The sequence below is a fragment of the Oryza brachyantha genome, chromosome 6 (genome assembly GCF_000231095.2).
Source record: "Oryza brachyantha chromosome 6, ObraRS2, whole genome shotgun sequence".
Taxonomy (NCBI): Eukaryota; Viridiplantae; Streptophyta; class Magnoliopsida; order Poales; family Poaceae; genus Oryza; species Oryza brachyantha.
Window position 1 is genome coordinate 7,217,165 of NC_023168.2, and position 20,924 is coordinate 7,238,088.

Below are 20,924 nucleotides of genomic sequence, written 5' to 3' on the forward strand. Positions count from 1 at the left end.
CTCAACACTAAGCCGCCCTGCCATTTGCTGTCTACGCCAAGCTAATGGGAAATAAAAACGTGATCCTTGAGCATATGTTCTTTTTTAAGTAAGATTTTTTCTCGGCTTTTATATGTACATATACGTTTATCATCTTAACATTTTAAAATAAACTTCTGAACTTTATGCTACCTAATTCCATTATTTATACTATCTTTCGTAACCAAATTAAGAGCACAGCATCGCAAGCGAACAATCCTGACCAAAAGGAGTCAAATCATAAGCACTTGTGTAACGCGCCGCACGCAAGAATGAAGCATCCGATTGAGAAGCATAAACTCCCTATGTGGCTGTGTGCGCATGTGCCCAATCAGCTTTATCAGTTTGGGGTTGGCGAGGCTTGTCCAAGAAGCGGGGCAGAAAAAACACAGCAGGGCCCATAACAATGTGCGATTTGTGCTCCCGGGCGACGATCATATCTTTCCTTTTCGCCAGCTCCGTTCTCATCGTTGGCCGGTCGACAGATAAGTACTCATCTGGGCTCAGGGAATGGAGAACACCGAGAGAAAAAGAGGTATCTTTTAGTTTATTAAGCAAAAAGTCAAACGACATATTTATGAATAAACTTTTATATGTCTCTTATCGTTATAAAAGCAAAAACTATAAAATATAAAAACTAAAAAAAATAAGCTATGATAAAAAAAATACCCTAAAATGAACTTCAAATTTAAGGTTGAAAATTAAAATTTTTGCTTACGAGCATAAACAGAAGTAGAAGTGAAAAGATGGGGCGGGAGAAAATCAATATATATATATATATATATACACACAGAACAAGACTATTCTATACCTTTATAGGAAAACTATTCTATACCCTTCCTTCCCAATGCTCCAAAACCACCTCTCACCTCAACCAAAGGCTGATTCCCCGCAGGTAAACCTTTTTTCTAGGTTTCCCTCAATCTGCACCCCTCTTCTTATAAGAACTATGTAGTTATCGTACAATAACCACGGACGAAACTAGAACAAAATATAGAGATGTGTTACTCACTTGTTTTTACTGCTTTAAACCGGATTTAGCCTACTATGGGTACCTGAATTTAGATTGAGATGATGCATATATGATGAAAATAGATAAATTCTCATTAAAATTTTTTCTTAACCGGATGCCTAGAAACCTCTAGGCTCCATATAGCTCCGGTTCTAACAATAACAACACATTTATATGTAGTAACGACGTCGACGAAACATAGCCATGAAAGATCTACTTCTTTAAAATACTTTTTTCTAACAATAGGGTACAAAAGTTTTAAAAAAATAATATATTAGGTGAAAGATAAAGTTGTTTAAATTTTGAAATCTTAAAAACATCTATAGAAATTATGCAAGTATACACTAATACTATGACAAATAGCAACATAGTAACGTTGCAACTTCTATGTACTAACGTTCATGCGTCCTCGCAATCTATTAAAGTATAGTTCCGTATGGATGTCGAATTATACTACCATACAAATCGAAGACACATACTAAATTAAGAATATAATTGCTTAAGTGTAATAACACATTGTACTAATATTTTAATAAAGTGTAGTACCATGCTATGTTGCTAGAAAATATATGCATTGTTACTACACAATTACAGTAATATCATGATAGAAATACAGTAATACGAGAATAGTGACCATAAGCATCACCCATTGCTAATAATCTATTTTTTTAATCATATGTTACGGCAAAACTTACAAGTTAGCATCTTATGGATCGATCTATTGCTACTATACATATGGTACGTATTGCGAATGCAAAATTTGTGAAGTGTGCCAAATACTACATTGCATTTGGAAAATAGTACATTACTTCTCAAGTTCCTTCTTGCAGCTTGACATGTGCATATCTTTGTTTTTCGGCTGACTAAGGTCGCGTTCGGCTGGCCATGGTAAGTTAACTTACCTCCCTCGTTTTTCGCGAGCATGCTTCCCAAATTACTAAACGGTGTATTTTTTGCAAAAAATTTCTATAGGAAAGTTGTTTTAAAAATCATGTTACTTTAATTTATTTTTTTAATAATTAATAATTAATTAATCATATACTAATCTATTGCTACGTTTTTTTAATAATTAATAATTAACTTATGCCCACCAACCGAATGCGGCCTAACTTTATGTCTGTAAACCCTATGGCAGATGGCCTCATGTGGCGATGCCCATGACATGCTGCATTAAGTAATGTGAAGTTTCTTTCAAAAATAATACTGTTTAAAATGAAAAATTCAAAAATATATGTCCATCAAGAAACATGGTGAGAATATGACCATGTCGAACTTTACATGGTCAACGGGGCCACTGTTAAGCACAGAACGAATGACGGAGCCATATGAACCAAGCTACACCAATATGCGCCCTGTCGAACTGGTCCATGTCGATAGCCACCTATCGAACATACATATGTGCATAGGTCCCTGCTGACTAAGTCTAGTTCGAAAATACCTTTGCATTTTTTTTATTTCAAACACTTATTTTTGTAAATTTTCATTTCAATGGTATTATTTAAAAATTCAAGGAATGTCCACAATTTTGATGGTACAGAAAAGTCCAAATCACACACCTAAACTATTGGGTGAGTATGAATTACCCCTAAACCGAAAAACCAAACATTTTTGTAGCCTCAAATGGTAATACCGAATGGAGAACCCTCTTAAACGGCTTTGAGGCCAGTTTTAGCTTAGATTAGTACATGTGGCCATAGACGTGGCTATCCGAAAAATGACCGCACATATTAATCTAAGTTAAAACTGTCCTTAAAGTTGTTCGGGAGGTTCTTCGTTCAGTACTACCAGTTGAGGATGAAAAATATCTGATTTTTGGGTTTAGAAGGGGTAATTCGTACTCACCTAGTAGTTCATGGGTGTAATTCGGCCTTTTGCCTAAACATAATAACAATTGCCATATAGGTTCTACGTCATGAAACCAGCTCCTCTGACCTATTTTTCTCTTATGCCCTGTTTAGTTCCCAAAAAGTTTTCCTAAAACATCACATTGAATTTTTAGATACTAAATAGAGCATTAAATATACATGAACATTAAAACTAATTACGCAGTTATGGGAGAAATCGTGAGACGAATTTTTGGAGCCTAATTACTAAGTAATTAGTCATAAGTGCTACATTAACCTACATGTACTAATGATGGATTAATTAGGCTCAAAAGATTTGTCTCGCAGTTTCTTGGTGAAATTTGTAATTTATTTTATAATTAGACTATTTTCAATACTTCAAATGTGTATCCGTATACCTGATGTGATGTTTCCGAAATTTTTTTTGCAAACTGAACAAGGCCTTATTTTCGGTCGGGGTCAGACTGTCAGCATTCCCAAACACATATATTAGGATGTCAATGAGTCATGTCAGAGTGAAGTAAGGCCGTGTTCGGCTATCCTTATTACTTACCTAGATTCTCTAGTTTTTCATGTGTACGCTTTCCGAACTGTTAAACGTTGTGTTGTTTTTGCAAATTTTTTAATAGGAAAGTTGCTTTAAAATATTATATTAATCTTTTTTGATGTTTTTAGTAATTAATAATTAATTAATCATGTACTAATCTATTACTATATTTTTTATGCCGGATAACTTACCCCAAATCTAACCACAACAAACTCGGCATAAGTCAGAGTAGGCAAACTTTTTTTTAAGACCATAAATGGGATATCCCCTTGTTTCACATATGTCTGATATAGATGAAATTATTTTTACTAAGATGGATTAATATATAATATATCACTACACAAACATGCAACATTAAATTTGACTTCTACAAATTCCAACAAGAAACAAGTATGGCTCTAGCCACCAGAGTTTAAATTGTTTTTTAAAACTTATAAAAGGTTGAATTTGGACATACATAGTTATGGAATGATATATTACATATTAATCTATCTTATTATTTTAATTTTTGTTTTTACATCTGTTTAGATGACATCTTAAAACATGAGCATATTACAGAGCATGGATTCTAAACTCTCGAGGAGCCGTCCTCTCGTTGGCTTCTCGTCTATTGCATGATACCCAAATAGTCATCAAAAAATATAAAAACAATTATGAAGATAGATTAATATGTGATATATCACTACACAAACATGTAAGTTAAAATATAACTTTTACAATCCATAACAAAAATAACAAATTAAACTATAAACAGTAGACACGTACTCACCATCGTATATTTGTTATTTTTGCTATGTACTGTAGAAGTCATATTTTAACTTGTATATTTGTGTAGTGATATATCACATATTAATCTATCTTTATAAATTGTTTCATACTTTTTTGATGACTATTTAGTTGATATGTAATAGACGAGGGGACTTCCACTTAAGCTTAGAATAGTTTCCCGCATATTACGTCGAGAAATAGGATCCCAATCCCCTATGTCACCCCTTAATTTTAGTGCATCAGTTAAGCATTTGTCACTATATTTTTGCATTTTGTATACCACATCAAATACGTCATGCGGGACTAACTCCATCTATCGCAATTAAACTGTACATATGTATAGTTCGACCTCTCCTAAAGTAGCCCCAGAGCAGTGTTTTCACATCTTCAGACAAGACTTCAGAAAAGGGCAAAAGGCTTGTACATACCAACAACAGATATGAATAAAGCTTACGAACTAGCTAGGCCATCAAGCATATAACTAAAGGGGAACTGTTATAAACCCCTAAGAGAATATCTCTTATTTTGGTGCATATCACCTAAACGGTTTTGAGAAAAGTTAAATATTTCATAAGATAAATTAACTTGTGATATATCCCTAAACAAACATGTAGATCTAAATATATGTACAGTGGTCAAAGTTTAATATGTCCATTTTGTTACAACTTACAAAGACCGAATTTTGACATGCATATTTAAATATGGAGCGACATATCAGATATTAATCTATCTTATCAAGTTTTTTTAATTTTTTCTATAACTAATTAAATGACATGTAAAATCAAAGGGACGTACCCAAGGGAGATTAAAATCCATTTCCTAACTAAAACATGTATATGTACATGAAAGGAAGACAACTAACCACATAAACCTCCACTCAAAAAAAAAGTAACCACATAAACCACGATTTTTTTATAATTTATAATTAATTAATTATATACTAATATATTACTATGTTTTCTGCATTGGATAACTAACACCCCTCACTTCTCAAAACGAACACGGCCTAAGCAACGTCTGGCTCATCTTAAATTGCTAATTACATCAGGCCCGTCAATTGTAGCACATGGTTCTCCTCGAAAAGATGACGGCTCCATGCACTTGGAATCTTGGATATAATCATCGCTCGATCTCACGATGACTTCTCTGACAACAACAATGGCGCACGACGCCATGGCAGTATATGTATCGAGCAGAGGGCCTGCCTGCAAGGCTGCAACTACGCAGTCTACGCATCGTCATCACTGAGCTATCTAGCTCCCATGGAGTCGGAGGACTACACGTTCCTGTGGAAATGGCGCAAGTACCTGCTACTGCTGGCGACGCTGGTGGCCAGCGTCACCTACGACGCCGGCCTCAACCCGCCGGGCGGCGTGTGGCCCGACGACGGGGACGGGCACGTCACCGGCGACCCGGTGCTCCCAGTGACGTACGGGAGCCGCTACCTTGCCTTCTTCTACTGCAACGCCACGGCCTTCGTCGCGTCGCTCGTCGTCATCATGATGCTGCTCGACCGCCGCGTCAGCGGCAACCGCGTCGGGGTCACCGTGCTCCGGTCGGCCATGGCGCTCGACCTGTCCGCGCTCATGGGCGCCTACGCGGCCGGGGTCAGCAGGGACGTGCTCGCCGTGGCGTACGTGTCGGCGCTGTTCGGCATGGTGTTCGCGTACGTCGCGGCGCACGTCGTCGTGGCCACGTCGGCGCTGCCGCCGGTGGAGTGGCTGCGCGTGTCGGCCAAGAGACTCGCCGGCAGGCTCGAGGAGCTGCTCAGGAAGGGCGACGACGGCGAGCAGCTTGGAGCGGCGTCGCGCGCCGAGGAGGACCGGCAGGAGCGGCGCAAGTTCCTGCTGCTGCTGGCCACCTTCGCGACGCCGCTGACGTACGCCGCCGGGCTGGAGCCGCCGGGAGGGTTCTGGGACAAGACAGAGGGCGGCCACACCGCCGGCGTCCCGATCCTGCGCGACGGCCGGCCCCGGCGCCGCTACCTCGCCTTCTTCTACTGCAACGCCACGTCGTTCGTGGCGTCGCTCGCCATCGTCATGCTGCTGATGAGCCGGACGCTGAGCGACCGCGTCGTCCGGTCGTACGCGCTGCAGGTGTGCGTGCTGGTGGAGCTGCTCGGCCTCATGGGCGCCTACGCCGCCGGCAGCTGCCGGAGGCGCGAGACCACCGTCTACGTTCTCTCCCTCGCCGCCGCGGTGCTCCTCTACCTCGCGCTCCAGGTGGCCGTCGGGATGTTCGCCATGGGCACCATCAAGAAATGGCTCGTCGGCCTCTGCAGGATCCTGCAGTGCCGAGGCCGACGCAACCTGCACCAAGAACACCCACGCACTGACACTGCCATCACGCAAGATGATCACTTGATTAGGGAGATGAAGCCATGCACGGCAAAGCCGAACGCGCCATGTCCGGATGAGGGTGTCGCCGGAGGCGATGAAGACGAGGGCGACGCGGACGACACGGTGGAGGAGTCGCGGTCGCTGCTGCTCCTCCTCGCCACGCTGGCGGCGACGGTGACCTACGACGCGGGGCTGAACCCGCCGGGCGGCTTCTGGCCGGACGGCGAGCACGCCGGGGAGCTGATCCTCCTCGAGAGGCACCGCAGGAGGTACAAGGCGTTCTTCCACTGCAACACGGCGGCGTTCGTGGCGTCGCTCGTCGTCATCGTCATCGTCCAGAGCAAGCAGCTGAGCTCGGGGGCCGTCGTCAAGCGCCGCGCGCTGCAGGCGGCCATGACGCTCGACCTGCTCGGGCTCATGGGCGCCTACGCCGCCGGGAGCTGCCGGGACACGGCCACGACGATCTACGTCTCCGCCTTGGCCGTCGCCGTCTTCATCTACTCCCTCGGCAACGTCGTGGCGTTCACGACCATGGGGCAGCGCAGGGAGACGAGGTTGATGCGCTGGGTGGACGGGATGGTCCAGAAGGTTCTAGAGAAGCTGCACCTCTCGGATGGACAATCCGGGGAAGAGGACGACGACCTCGAGAAGAAGCGCAAGTTCTTACTGCAGCTCGCCATCCTCGCCGCCACCGTTACGTACAAGACCGGACTGACCCCGCCGGGTGGGTTCTGGTCGGAGGGCGACGGAGCTGGTGATCCGGTCCTCCTCGACCACTACCGGAGACGGTACATGGTGTTCTTCTACTGCAACTCGACGGGGTTCATGGCGTCCGTCGCCGTCATCCTCATGCTCGTCAACCGGCGGCTGTACAAGCAGGGCATCCGGTGCAACGCGCTCCACGCCTGCGTCGTGGTCGGGCTTCTCGGCCTCATGCTCGCCTACGCCGCCGGCAGCTGCCGGAAGCTGCGCACGTCCGTCTACGTCATCGCGCTCGTCGCCGCCGTGGTCGGATTCCTCCTCCTCCAGATCCTCCTTTTCCTCCTCGCGAGGCACGTCATGCCGGCGGCGCTGAGAGATCGACTGCCGCCATGGCTGACGAAGCTGTTCGAGCCGCTGTCGCCGCCGCCCCGGATCAAGCCGGCCGGCGGAGCGCAGTCGCAGGACGCCGGGCGACACACCGAGCAGTACATGAAGCGCAAGTACCTGATGCTCCTCGGCGTCCTCGCCGCGAGCGTGACGTACCAGGCGGGCCTCTCGCCGCCCGGCGGCACGTGGAGCGAGGACGGCGGCGCCATGGCCGGCGGCGGCGGCGGCTTCAGGTACGCCGCGGGCAACCCGATCCTGCACGACACCGACGTGCGGCGCTACCACGCCTTCTTCCACTGCAACGCGACGTCGTTCATGGCGTCCGTCGTCGTGATCGTGCTGCTCCTGCAGCGCACGGTGCGGCGGCACAGCGCGCCGCTGTGGGCGATGCAGTCGGCCGTGGTGCTCGACCTCCTCGGCCTGCTCGGCGCCTACGCCACCGGCAGCTGCCGGGAGTGGGAGACGTCCGTGTACGTGGTCGCGCTCGTCGCCGCCGTCGTCGTCTACATCACGCTGCACGTGCTGCTGTCGTTCGACGCCGTGGCGGCCAGGGCGCACAGGCTCAAGGTCTGGAAGTACCTGGGAGGAGGAAGCTCCGATCAGCACGGCGCCGGCGGCAATGGCGCAGCGGTGTAATAGTAGTAAACACGTGATGGTCTCTGAATTTTATTGCCATGATTGATCTTAAGTTTGTAGCCGATGATTGTTGATTGCTCGTAGCTAGGTTTGTACTGGTTGATTGGATACTGCATCTTTTGTACTTTGTGAAAATTGTATTGTAGTTTAATTGAGTGGTGTGTATGCATATATCGATTGACTTATATCTCTTTACTACTTCTTTCATATTTTTATGTATGACACCATTGACTTATAGAATTATGTTTGACCATTCGTCTTATTCAAAATTTATATTTAAATATACGAAATTATAATACATACTTAAAGTTCCTATAATAATAAATCATATTATAACAAAATAATTAATAATTATATAATTTTTTGAAATAAGATGAATAATTAAACGTGGACCTAAAAGTCAACAGCGTCATATAAAAAATATGGAGAAAGTACTTAAAAAATATTTATATCTTGTACGTCGTGAGCCTCACGGGCCGTTGACCTGCATCCACATCCGCATCCTGTTGGGTTGGCCTTGCCCTCCATCTAGATACCGTGTGCTCGATCTTGAAATTTTTTTACTTTTCAAATATTTTTAATAAATAATTTTATTACAAAATGAAAATATTTCCATCGTATGAATCTTTTGGTTACACCGTTAACATTAACATAACGAAACACGCCATCGTCGATAGATTGACAGCATTGTCTTGCTCTCCCTTCGATTTCCCGTGAGCTCCACTGCTCCTGTTATCCCTCCCCATTCTAAGTTGCTCATGCTGCACCCGATCCTCCTCCACGGAACCACATTGCCCTTCTGCCGCCCCAAGGGTCGTGGTCGGTGACTGTATGTGTGCCTCCGGCCAAACCCAAGCCCGCCACCCCGCCGTTGGCATGCTCCGACGCGATCCTTCTTACCCATCCAAGCTGGTTGTCGAAACCACCATTCTCCCCACGTCCGTTCCCCCATCTCTCCCTGCCCGGACTCACCATAGTCCGCTGATGGTTCTAGGCTGCGTTCGGCCCAGATAACTTATTTCTTGTTTTCTGCGCACACGCTTCCCCAACTGCTAAATAAATATATTTTTTATAAAAAATTTATATAAAAAAATTGTTGTAAAAAATTATATTAATTTATTTATATTTTTTTAATAATTAATAAATTATGTATTTATTATTATGTTTTTCGCACGAGCTAAGTTATCTTAGCAACTTTTCAAACGAACGCGCCCCTAGTGTTCTACTCTACGGCCGCCGCCAGGGTCAACGCCCTTGGTCTGGTCTGCACCACCATGGCGGGCCACGTGGCCACCACACCATCCTGATCAAACCCCCACACGCCGCCTCAGCCACTCCCGCCCTGGGCCAGGCTGCATGATGGGCCACTCTGTTTGGCCCAGCCCAAACCGACCCCGGTCTCGCCTAATGCTGAGCCAAGTATAAATTACGTCCCTTCCCAGCCCGCGAGTCCCTTGGCCCATGTGCCCAATAACCCTACAGCCCCCAAAACTGAAAAGTCCATATCGTCTCCCTCATTCCAGAAATATTCTGCCTTACCAACAATTAAAGTCTGATCACCCTCCTCTTTGGACCACACTGTCAGGCTCATATAAATTCATTTTCTTTTCCATAAATTCTTTTATTCATTTCCAATATTCCATAAAATCTTTAATTCCCTTCCTAAAATCGATTTCCTTTTCCAAAAATTATAGAAATTATATTAAACCTAAAAAAAATCATATCTTTGTATTCGCAGCTCATAAAAATTCCATACAAGTTTCCATTTTTTTTCTAAAACTGAGATCTACGCAATGAAACTATTATTTATTAACAATATTACTTTATTTTTAGGATTTTTTTGCTTTTCTCATTTTTCTACGATTTTTTTTTGCTTTTCTCATTTTGCACGTAGTTGACCTTGATGGAAATTATTCTGTAAGCGGTTTTTTTATTGAAGATCTTGAAGACCAAGACTGGAGGTGAGTCACCCTTGACCATGTTGATCCCATAATTAAATTTAAACTATTTTGTTGCGAAGCATGCATGAACTTAGGAGCATAGTAATTTGGACCTACTCAGTACTTGGTATGGGACCATTTGGATGACTGACTATCCTGGAAAAAAATCGGAACAACCTTGTTGCGAACATCCCCGCCTAGCTAGTGGAGAGTAAGCTCGTGCCGTGTGGGTGAAGCGTGCACCCTCTGAAGAGGTTTGATTGAACTGTTCGAGCAACCATGCCCACGGTTATGGGCATTGGGAAGTGATTTCTCTAGTGTAATTATATTTAAAATTGTTTTAGGAAAACCTTGGTGGAATTGAGTGATGTTCTCAGAACCAGCCTTTTGTCGCTAGTGGAAGACCTGGGTGGTCGGAAATGAGTCTATGTGATCCGAGATGTCATGAGACACCAGGTTATGAATGTGAAATGGTTTGAGTGACAGAAAAGGTGAAAATACAAAAGAGAGGTGTCATTTGGGACGGTATGCTCTGAATCAAATTGTGACAAGTCGTGCGATGCGACTTGTGGAATGATTTTAGACACGAGTCTCTTTTCGATAAGTGGTGAGTTGTTGCAAATCAACTTACATGATGGATTGATCCATCAACCTCTCTCTAACAAAAGAAAGATCACCTAGAAATTTAAAATTGTTTTACAAAACACATGTTTGTGAACTAAACCTAGAGCCTCTCCTTTTAAATACTTTCATAGCATCTATATTCTCCCATGACTTGCTGAGTATATTTTCATATTCACTCTTCCTGTTATATATACTTAGCTGTCTGAAAAGAAGATGTGGTCGTTGAAGCAAGTGAAGTTGAAGCTTAGGGTTTTCTTCTTGATTCCAAACCGTTGCATGTGGATTGGGTAAGCTAAGTTGCGGCTGCTGCTTCTCTGCTTGCTAGTCAACCTCATGACTCGTTTCAAAAGCGTGGCGTAGTAAAGCCAATATTATGAGTCGCTATGATTCATCTTAGTCTGACCACAAGTACTAGTGATGCACCCTAGGATTGGTATCGGCAAAGTGGTCTTGTGGAAATCGCTTCACGCCGATCTCCTGTGGCACATCCCTCTGACGTCATCCAAAGCACATATGGTTGTCAAGTCATAAAATCAAGTCGAGGTGCCTTGGACTGACTTGGCGACTTGGTCGGTGAGTCCATGACTTGTCCATGTGAAGACATGAATGCACTATATAGTATTTACTACTATTATACTATACTAACCACTATTTATAGTATATACTACGCAATATGGAGTAGCTAGCAAGAAATAGAATTAAGTACTAAGCACTATAAGCCAATTAGCACGACAAATCATGACTAATCTACTACTGAATTTACGACTGATCTACGACTAACCATGACTAATCGTGTGATTGCTATTTGGTCGAGTCGTGGTCCTTTAGTTACAGGGTTAATTAGATCCATGTCATTATAAATTTGCTAGTTTTGAAATATGTCATTACTATTCGACTAATTCTAAGGATGTCATTATAATTTTAGAACTATTCAAAATATACCACTCCATATCCTTTCGGTGTATTTTTTTAAAAAAATTTGGACCATATTACCTCTCTGCTTACACTGTGCCCTTGATACGTGCAAAAGACAATTTGGTCCAAAAATTATATATCTGAACTAAACCACCTCTCCCACCTTGATCCTATCCCCAAATATAACTAAGATTACCGCTAAAAACTTCATTGAGATCACACAAGATTAGATAGAGATCATGTAAGTATACTCTAAATTTATTGGCAAGATTTTTCTTAGACCGTTTTTTACTTAGGCCTTGTTTAGTTTCCAAAAATATTTGTGTTTGTCCGTCACGTCAAATATTTGGTCATATGTATAGAGCATTAAGTCTAGTTAAAAATAACTAATTATATAGTTTGGAAGGAATTTGTGAGACATACCTTTTGAGACTAATTAGTATATGATTAGCCATAACTGCTACAGTAACTTGCATGTGCTAATGATGGATTAATTATGCTTAAAAAATTCGTTGTTGGTTTCTTGATGTAATTAGTTTTTTAATTAGTCACCGAAATAGTCTTTTAACATCCGGTTGAACATTCGATATGACACCGAACCAAAAATTTTCGTGAACTAAACAAGCTCTTAGTTTACCAAATCCATTTCATCATGCAACTTACATAAAGTAGCTCAACATACTTATTGGCAAACTATGAACTACAAATCAACTTCTATATATAATCATAGGAGAATTCCTGAAAGACAGCAAACAAGGTATACATGTACACTGGATTCACAGATCAACCGAATTGCGGTGTAGATCATCATACAAACATGTCTTATAATATGGAAAAGACGGAAAAGAGCACTAGTACTAACATATGCACTATCTCACGGCCTCACCGTTTGACCATGTTCATCGATGTCCTGCATGCATGTGGTCATAAAATTTGATCCCTACCTTTTCGCATGGCGATACAACAGCATGGCGAAGTGGGTCACGATGCAGGCAAGCACGACGACGGCGAGCGCGATGACGTACCCGGACGTCTCCCAGTCCCTGCAGCTGCCGGCCGCGTACGCCCCGAGGAGGCCGAGCAGGTCGACGACGATCACCGTGTTCATGGCGTAGAGGAGGAGGAGGCTGCCGCCGCCGCCGCGCTGCCGCCGCCGCTGGTGCTGCAGCAGCAGGACGATGACGACGACGGACGCCACGAAGGAGGTGGAGTTGCAGTAGAAGAAGGCGCTGTACCGGCCGTGGCTGCGGTCGTGCATCACGGGGTTCCCGGCGCCGGCCTTGCCGGCCTTCCAGACGCTGCCCGGCGGGTTCAGCCCGGCCTGGTACGTGACGCTCGCGGCCAGAATCGCGAGCGTCATCAGGTACTCTTCTTTCCTCTGGGACGGCTCGTCGTCTCCGGTCACGGTGTTGCCGCCGTCGCCGCCATTGCCGGCGCTGTTCTGCTCTGGAACAGATGACCCGTTTGCTGTATTGCCAACTGAATCCGAATCGGAGATCTTCGCCAGCTTACCGGAGCTGCGGCGCACACGGAGCTTCTTCCACGCTTCCCGGATGTCGATATACGCAAGGAGCTGGACGAGCAGAAAGGCGACCACCACGCCGACGAGCACGAAGACGTAGACGGACGTCCGCACCTCCCGGGCGCTCCCGGCGGCGTAGGCCGCCATGAGGCCGAACATGCCGACCACCATGCACACGTACAGCGCGTAGCACCGTATCCCCAGCCTGTACAGCCTAGGGTTGACGAGCAGGATGACGAGCGCGACGGACGCCATGAAGGCCGTCGCGTTGCAGTAGAAGAACGCCTGGTACCTCCTCGGGTAGGTGTCGAGGAGCACGGGCGAGCCCGCGAGATGGCCACCGCCGTCTTTGTCCCAGAAGCCGCCCGGCGGGATCAGCCCGGCCTGGTAGGCGATGGTGGCCACCAGGATCGCGAGGAGGAGGAGCCGCTCTCGCCGCCTCTCCAGCTCAGCCTCCTCCTCCTCCCTGTACAAACGGTCAGGCCAGAACACGACATGGATGACCACGTAGACGAGCACGGCCCCGGCGACGGCGGCGACGTGGACGGACGTGTTCGCGTCCCGGCAGCTCCCGGCGGCGTACGCGCCGATGAGGCCGAACAGGTCGAGGACCATGGCGACGACCAGCGCCTTGCTCCTCACCAGCGCCTTGCTCCTCACCAGCCTGTCGCTGAGGATCATCAAGACGACGACCAGGGACGCCGCGAACGCGGTGGAGTTGCAGTAGAAGAAGGCCCTGTAGCGGCTAGCGTGCGTGGACGAGAGTATCGGGTCGCCGGCTCTGTGGCCGCCGCCGTCGTGGTCGTCTTGCCAGACGCCGCCTGGTGGGTCTAGCCCAGCTTGGTACGTGATGCTGGCGGCGAGGGTGGCCAGCAGCAGGACAAAATCTTTATCCCTCAGTGCTTCTTTCTTGTCTTTGCTGCCCTTCTCACCATCTGGTTGCGCCGAATTTGCATTCCTGTTAATTCATGGCATCAGTCAGGTCTGCTATTTGCCAATCGCTTAAAAACTTTTAATCTATCGATCAAATATTTTGTCCGTTAGATTTGGTTCCAGATTTGTGCTCGTTCGCATGCTACTTTATTTGATTTACTTTGCTATTGTTTAATTTTAATTCAACATATAACAAATTGGATTGATGGGCTAAGTTTTTTTCAAACGATTGGTCAATAGGTGTACCCAAAAAACAAATGTGAAAATAATATTGAGAAGACATTGTTGATGCCAATTTAAGTAAAATAAAATGCACTACTAATTATTAATCTCGACAAATAGAATTTCCTATCTGGTTGCAATGCAATTTCACATGCGTCTCCATCCTTCCCTCGTTTGTTAAACCCTAAAACCACCATCAGTGGCTGATGCTATATTCAACAATCATTGGGCAGACCCAGTCAATTCCAGGTGGGCACAGAAACACCCAAAATTTTGGGAAGGAGAGTTAGGCCAGTCTCTAATGAGGGTGTTGTGCATATTAAATAGGATGTCACATTAGCAAAATTGCTGACTTGGCAAGTTCATTAAATGAGGGAGTTTCATAAGATGAGAGAAGTTTTATCCCCATAAAACTTATCTGGCTCGGTTACCAAGTTTACGGTCTTAGTAACTATATCATAAAACTATGCATCGAGACTGACCTAAGGTTGCAAAAATAAAGTAGAAGAGGGGGTCAAGGTTGCAAAATAGACAAGAAAATGAAGTTTCTATGAATGATTCTCGGAATCTAGGAAAAATCTTGTTTTAATGCCTTAGCCAAATTCTTGGGCGATGAAGTATATATGCTCATTATCCATTATTTTTCTTTCTGCTACGTCCACTCCAAATTATAGCCGAAGGTTAGAATAGTAATAATTCAACCATTTTAAACTTTAATTATTACTAATAAAAAATCAATCATATCAGAATGATGTTACTTGATTTATCATTAAAAATAAATCATAATATATAACTCTTTTACTTAAAATAACATATTTTTTTAAATATTATTGATCAAATTAATATCTCAAAACCGTATCTAACACTAAAGGTGGCTATGTTTTGGAGTGAAGGCAGTAGTTCGTTTACTCCATTAAGCAGTTTGCCTAATATTCAAGCAATCAAGGCGGCGATTTTTTGGCTTATTTAGGATAAACTCGAACGACATATTTTACAATAAAAAATAACTTATGAATAGAAATTTTATACATGTGTTTTTAACGATCTAAAAGTCAATCAATGATGAAAAATAACTCCGATGAAAAAAATCCTAAAATCTACTTCAAATTAAAAATTAAAAATTTGACTTATAAACATAAGAAGAAGAAAAAGATGTTGGGTGGAAAAAGATGTCTCCATCCCAGTATTAGTTGAACAATTGCAGGCGTGGGACATCTTGTCCCAAATTGTTCCTACTCTGCATTCGCAGCCCGTTATCACTGCACCCACCGTTCTAAAATAAAACTATTTCTACTGCTGATCATTTGGTCTAAAATAAAGCTATTTCTACACATACACTTCTCAACTAATTTAACATTTCTTCAATCATTTATACATTTTTTTTAATTAATACCATGTATAATTTTAAAAACAGTAACAAAGCGAGTAATATGTGATATGATATTGAGCGCACCATCCTTCACACATCCCCCAAGATCATCTCGTTTTGGACATAATGTTGGATCCACTTGAATTTACTGTAATTTGGTTGATTTTTTTTCTTCAAAATAGTTTAAATCCATGCATTCTCCAAATCTCACGCTTTTACCTTGCACTTGCAGCCTCTGAATCTCTCTCCCCACCAGGTTGGTCGTTCTTCTTCTTCTTGTAGTCGTTGTTGAGAGCAATGACCATGGCGAGGAGGATGTACGCGAGAACCGCGGCGACGAGGGCGAGGACGTAGGCGATCGTCTTCAGATCCCTGGTGCTGCCGGCGGTGTAGGCGCCCATGAGGCCCAGCAGCGCGACGAGGACGGGCGGGTACAGCTCGAGGGACACCCGCTGCAGCCTGCTGCTCAGGAGCGGCACGATGATGCACAGCGACGCCACGAACGCTCCGGTGTTGCAGCAGAAGAAGGCCATCAGCCGCGCCGACGACTGCAGCGCCGGGCCCCCGTCGTCCCCGAACCCGCCCGGCGGGCTCAGCCCCGCCGTGTACGTGATCTCCGTCGCGAACGTCGCCAGCAGCATCAGCACCTTGCGCAGCTGGCCGTGGTCGTCGTCTTGCTCTCCGGCGCCAGCGGGCGAAGTCGCCGGAGGGTTTGGTGGTCCGGTTTGGGAGTACACGACAATGATCCTGATGCCGAGGTAGGCGGAGAGGGCGACCGCCAGCGTGGAGACGTAGACGGTGCTGGGCAGGTCCCGGCAGCTGCCGGCGGCGTAGGCCCCCATGAGCGCGAGGACGTCGAGCACCATCACCGTCCGGAGAATGGCGAGCCCGACGGTGCTCGCCTCCTCCAGCACGAGCAGCAGCAGGTTCACCACGAGCGACGCGGCGAAGGCCGTCGCGTTGCAGTAGTAGAACGCGAGGTACCGAGCGCTCCCGGTGTCCTCGAGCACCGGGTCGCCGGCCTTGCGCCCCGCGCCGTCCTCCTCCCGCAGGCCCCCCGGCGGGGCCAGCCCGGCGGCGTACGTCGAGATGGCCACCACCGAGCTCAGCAGCAGGAGGTACTCCCGCAGCTGGTACTCCCATGGATGGCTAGCCGCCGGCGCCTGCGCCGCTGCTGCCTCCACCGCCGGCTTTCCTTCGTCGGATGCCGCCATTCTTGAAGCTTCTCAACACGCGCGCACACAAAGCAAGTAAATGCGTCTTATGGTGGCGCGAATTAGTACTCCGCCACCACAGAATATAAGTATGGATGCCAATGGGTCAGGTTTTATAGAAACCTACCCGTCAGTCACAAAATCCGTAACGGTAAGCTAAATTCATACCTATAAATCTTTATGGATACCAAACTAAACCTGTAGCTATACCCACTGGGTCACAAAAAAAACATTCTAATCTACACATTTACATGAACATTCTAAGGTTTTCCAATATTCAATTGCAGACAACAAGCAAATAAACATAGTCGAGTGGTTAATATAGCTACAAGGAAATGAAAAAGGTACAATATCAAGCAAGTAAAACTAAACTTGTCAAATTCTAACGTTCAGTAATCCGATAATATCGATGCAAGTAGTCAATTATGCATCAGCAATAGAGTCGGGCTCTTGGTTTACAATTCTGGACAATAAACATACTCCCTATCGCTAGATTTTTAGGGCCCCAATGAGCACCCATGCACGAATTAAATCTAAAACCCGTATCCAATTCATAACTTCACATGACCGACTCACAAATCCATGGATGTAAATCTCCACCTATACCGGCACCCACCGGATACAAAACCCGCTAGGGCTTTGGATCGGTAGGTCCAATTGCCATTGCTAAACATAAGAGCATGTAATAATTAAAAGACTAGGGAAGTCCTTTTCAGGTCCTCTTATGATCGGAGAGTTTAACCTGTCCTCCAGTCCAAAATATTTATAGGAACAATATGAGGCCACATTTGTTTCATTATGATAATCTAGATTATTAAGCTAAATTGCAGTAAGTTGGATTTTATAAGTCAAAGCAGAAAGAAATGTCAAATATGGATAAATATTTAAAAGTATCCAAAGATAATGGGTTTTTAGCCACCCAATAATTAAAAAAACATATTTGGACGAGCTTATCAAATTCTAGTAATCTGAACTCTAAATTATAATAATATGTTACAATATTTTATATATTTATTTGAACCTACTTTAATAAGCCAAATGATAATAATCCTAACCTAAATTAAACATGGCCTTAATTAAACTTTTAAAATTCTGATAACCTTACATTAGAATAAATTTATAAGATACGATAAGTTAAATGATATTACTTTTCGAGGCCAATCTATGTATATTATTTGTTTTGGATTAAAACTAACCATTCACTAATCTATTTATCAACAGAATTTTAAAGATTTGACCAAATCTTATTCTAAATAATAAATATTTTTGCTTGGAGAAAAATTTTTAAAGTCATTAGGTAAGTCGATCGAGACTGTTACAGCCATACGTACTGTCTAGGTTCATATTGGCCCAGACTCATGGCAATATATCATATACACTGTGTAATGACTGATTACTTTTGTAACCCCAAAGTTACTAACAGAGGCATGCTAGCCAGATCGATCAATCGATGATTCGTACTATAACAAGACGAAAAACGACATTTTTGTTTCTTTGGTTGACTGAGCTTGAAGTGCCTGCAGGGAGTGATTATTGGACGAGGTAACTGCACTTCCTTTGTCGACTTTCTGCGGCTCTGCCCTATCAACACGTAGTACGTATATACCACTGTCATTGGAGGACAGAGACTGATGAGAATGACTTAATCAGCTGGTCCTCGACGTACGGACAACATGTTTAAGTTTAATCAAGAGGCTTGTAGCTTCGTCAAGTCGTCTTAATTAAATAATTCTTGATACAAACAGGCATAAAACTGCAATAATTTGACCTTTAACTGGCAAGAAAAGCAAGAAGTCTACATGTTGGGCGCTTGGGCGTGTGCAGACAACTTGATCAGACACAGGTGGAATGCATTCAGTCTTTAATTTTGCAAAAAAAAAAAAACATAATTCATTCAGACTACTGGTGATCTTGGCCTTAATCTGTTGCATTTGTACACGGAGGATTTTGTAGAATTTTCCAACATATATGACACTTGTGCAAGGAATAATGAACAAATAATGTGCAGAACTTTTTCTTTGCTTTGTCTTGTGTTTTCATGGGTTCACCTACATATGTTATTGTTGTTTCCTATATATACATACATACATATCCTATCTTACTATATAGTTGTTACCCAGTAAGAGACATTTATTTCTATAAAGCAAGACATGCAAGAAGGCACTTCGTCAACAATTTTAAACCATCAAATCATATTAGTACAAAGATAACAACCGTTAGATCAAGAAGCTATTTAATCCATCTAATTTAATCATTTATTAGTCATCCATTCACATCCCTTTGCCCCTCATAATCACACATAATACTATTACCTATTTTGCATATAACACCATCTTTTTTTCCTTTTTAAGTCCTAAAAAATAATGCTAACTTTTTCTGAAAAACTAAGATTATTGTTTAATATGTGAGCTTTGTTTCATTATGGATAATTAGATAGCATATAATTATTAGTATCGTTACCTAAACCTGTTTTCAGAGCAAGCTTGAGTGAAGCAGAGAGATACCCAAGTGCAAACTATCCAACTGCAAATATACCCATATTACGCATAAAATATATTATAACACTACACAATGTCACTTTGAAAAATAAAACATGAATTGCATTGTAATAACATAGGGTATAATCGAAATCACATTATTATATATTTTGTATATACATAGAGTTGCATCTAACTATTTAAAACTTTCATTTGTTTGACGATAAAATTACAAAACCCACGGCAAGGCGCACGGTGCCAACTAGCACGCGCACACACACATATATATTGTATATACTTTTTTGCATATTTATGCGGATTCACCAATGTTTTTTTTATTTTTTAAGTTGAACATTATTTTCTTTTCAACAATCACCAATACAGAAAAACCTATTCTAACCCGTTATCATTGTTGATTCAGGTAAATGGATAAACTGGTCATAGGCAGTGGCTACCCATACCCATTTTAACGGCTCTGTGCTTTTAGTGGTAGGCAACGGGCGAGACACCTGTGGTGACTTCGTCAATCTCTCCAGGATATACCGACCAGGCTTTGGAGGTGCTCATAGAGGTGCTGATAGATAAACCACGATGAAAAAAATCTCAAAATAAAATATAAATTTAAAGTTGATAATTGAAATTTTAGCTTTTAAAAATATTGGTTACTTGATAAGCTTTCATAAGATCCACAAAATTTCTCATAAATATACGTATGGAACATATATATTGACCTTGCTCTTAGTACTCTGCCACCACACCACATAAGAGCCTGTAATTAAGAGCATAAGAAAGACCATTATAGGTCATCTTGTTTAGTAATTTAGCTTGATCGAGAGCTTAACCTACTAAGAAAGACTTCGTTAAAGTCATCCCCTAACTCAATCGATACATGTTAGCTAGATCAATCGATGATTCGTACATATAAATATAAAACGACATTTGTTGTACTGTTTGATTGACCTTGAAAGGCCAATGAAATGGGAGTGATTGGACATGTGGTAATATTGGACAATTTCCTTCCGACCATTTCTGGCCTATCAACAGCAACTGCCATTGGAAGACAGGGACTGTTGAGAATGACCTGGCAACATATTTAGGTTAAGGAGACTTATTGCTTGGTCAAGTCATCTTATTTAACTCTGTGGAGAGATAATTAGGTAGATCAATCATTCTTCATATAATTAGGCACAAGCTGCATTTGTTTGACCTTTAATTGGCAAGAAAGTAGGAGGTGTGTTGGGCACTTGGGGCGTAATTTCACAAAAAAAAATAACATATATAATCCATTCAGACTACTGGTGATTCTGGCCTTTGTTGCATTTGTACGTGGAGGAGTTTGGAGAATTTTCCAACAGCTAATATATGACATTTGTGCAAGAAATTATAAGCAAATAATGTGCATAACTTTTACTTTGCTTTGTCTCATAATTCCATGGTTTCACCTACACATATATG

The 20,924-nt window shown here is 43.4% G+C and overlaps 2 protein-coding genes across 2 annotated transcripts; one reads left to right on the plus strand and one right to left on the minus strand.

The window, feature by feature from the left end:
* The first annotated feature begins 5,351 nt into the window (after positions 1 to 5,351).
* LOC102714472 lies at positions 5,352 to 8,498 on the plus strand. Its single transcript, XM_040525106.1, has one exon. The coding sequence runs from the start codon at positions 5,452 to 5,454 to the stop codon at positions 8,251 to 8,253; it is 2,802 nt and encodes a 933-aa protein (XP_040381040.1). The 5' UTR covers positions 5,352 to 5,451; the 3' UTR covers positions 8,254 to 8,498.
* Positions 8,499 to 12,352: 3,854 nt separating this feature from the next.
* Positions 12,353 to 16,992, minus strand: LOC102714747. Its single transcript, XM_006656837.3, has 2 exons — positions 15,998 to 16,992; positions 12,353 to 14,212 (listed from the first exon to the last, which is right to left on the minus strand). Exons 1-2 carry the CDS (start codon positions 16,990 to 16,992, stop codon positions 12,673 to 12,675), a joined length of 2,535 nt encoding a protein of 844 aa, XP_006656900.2. The 3' UTR covers positions 12,353 to 12,672.
* Between the last annotated feature and the right edge of the window lie 3,932 nt (positions 16,993 to 20,924).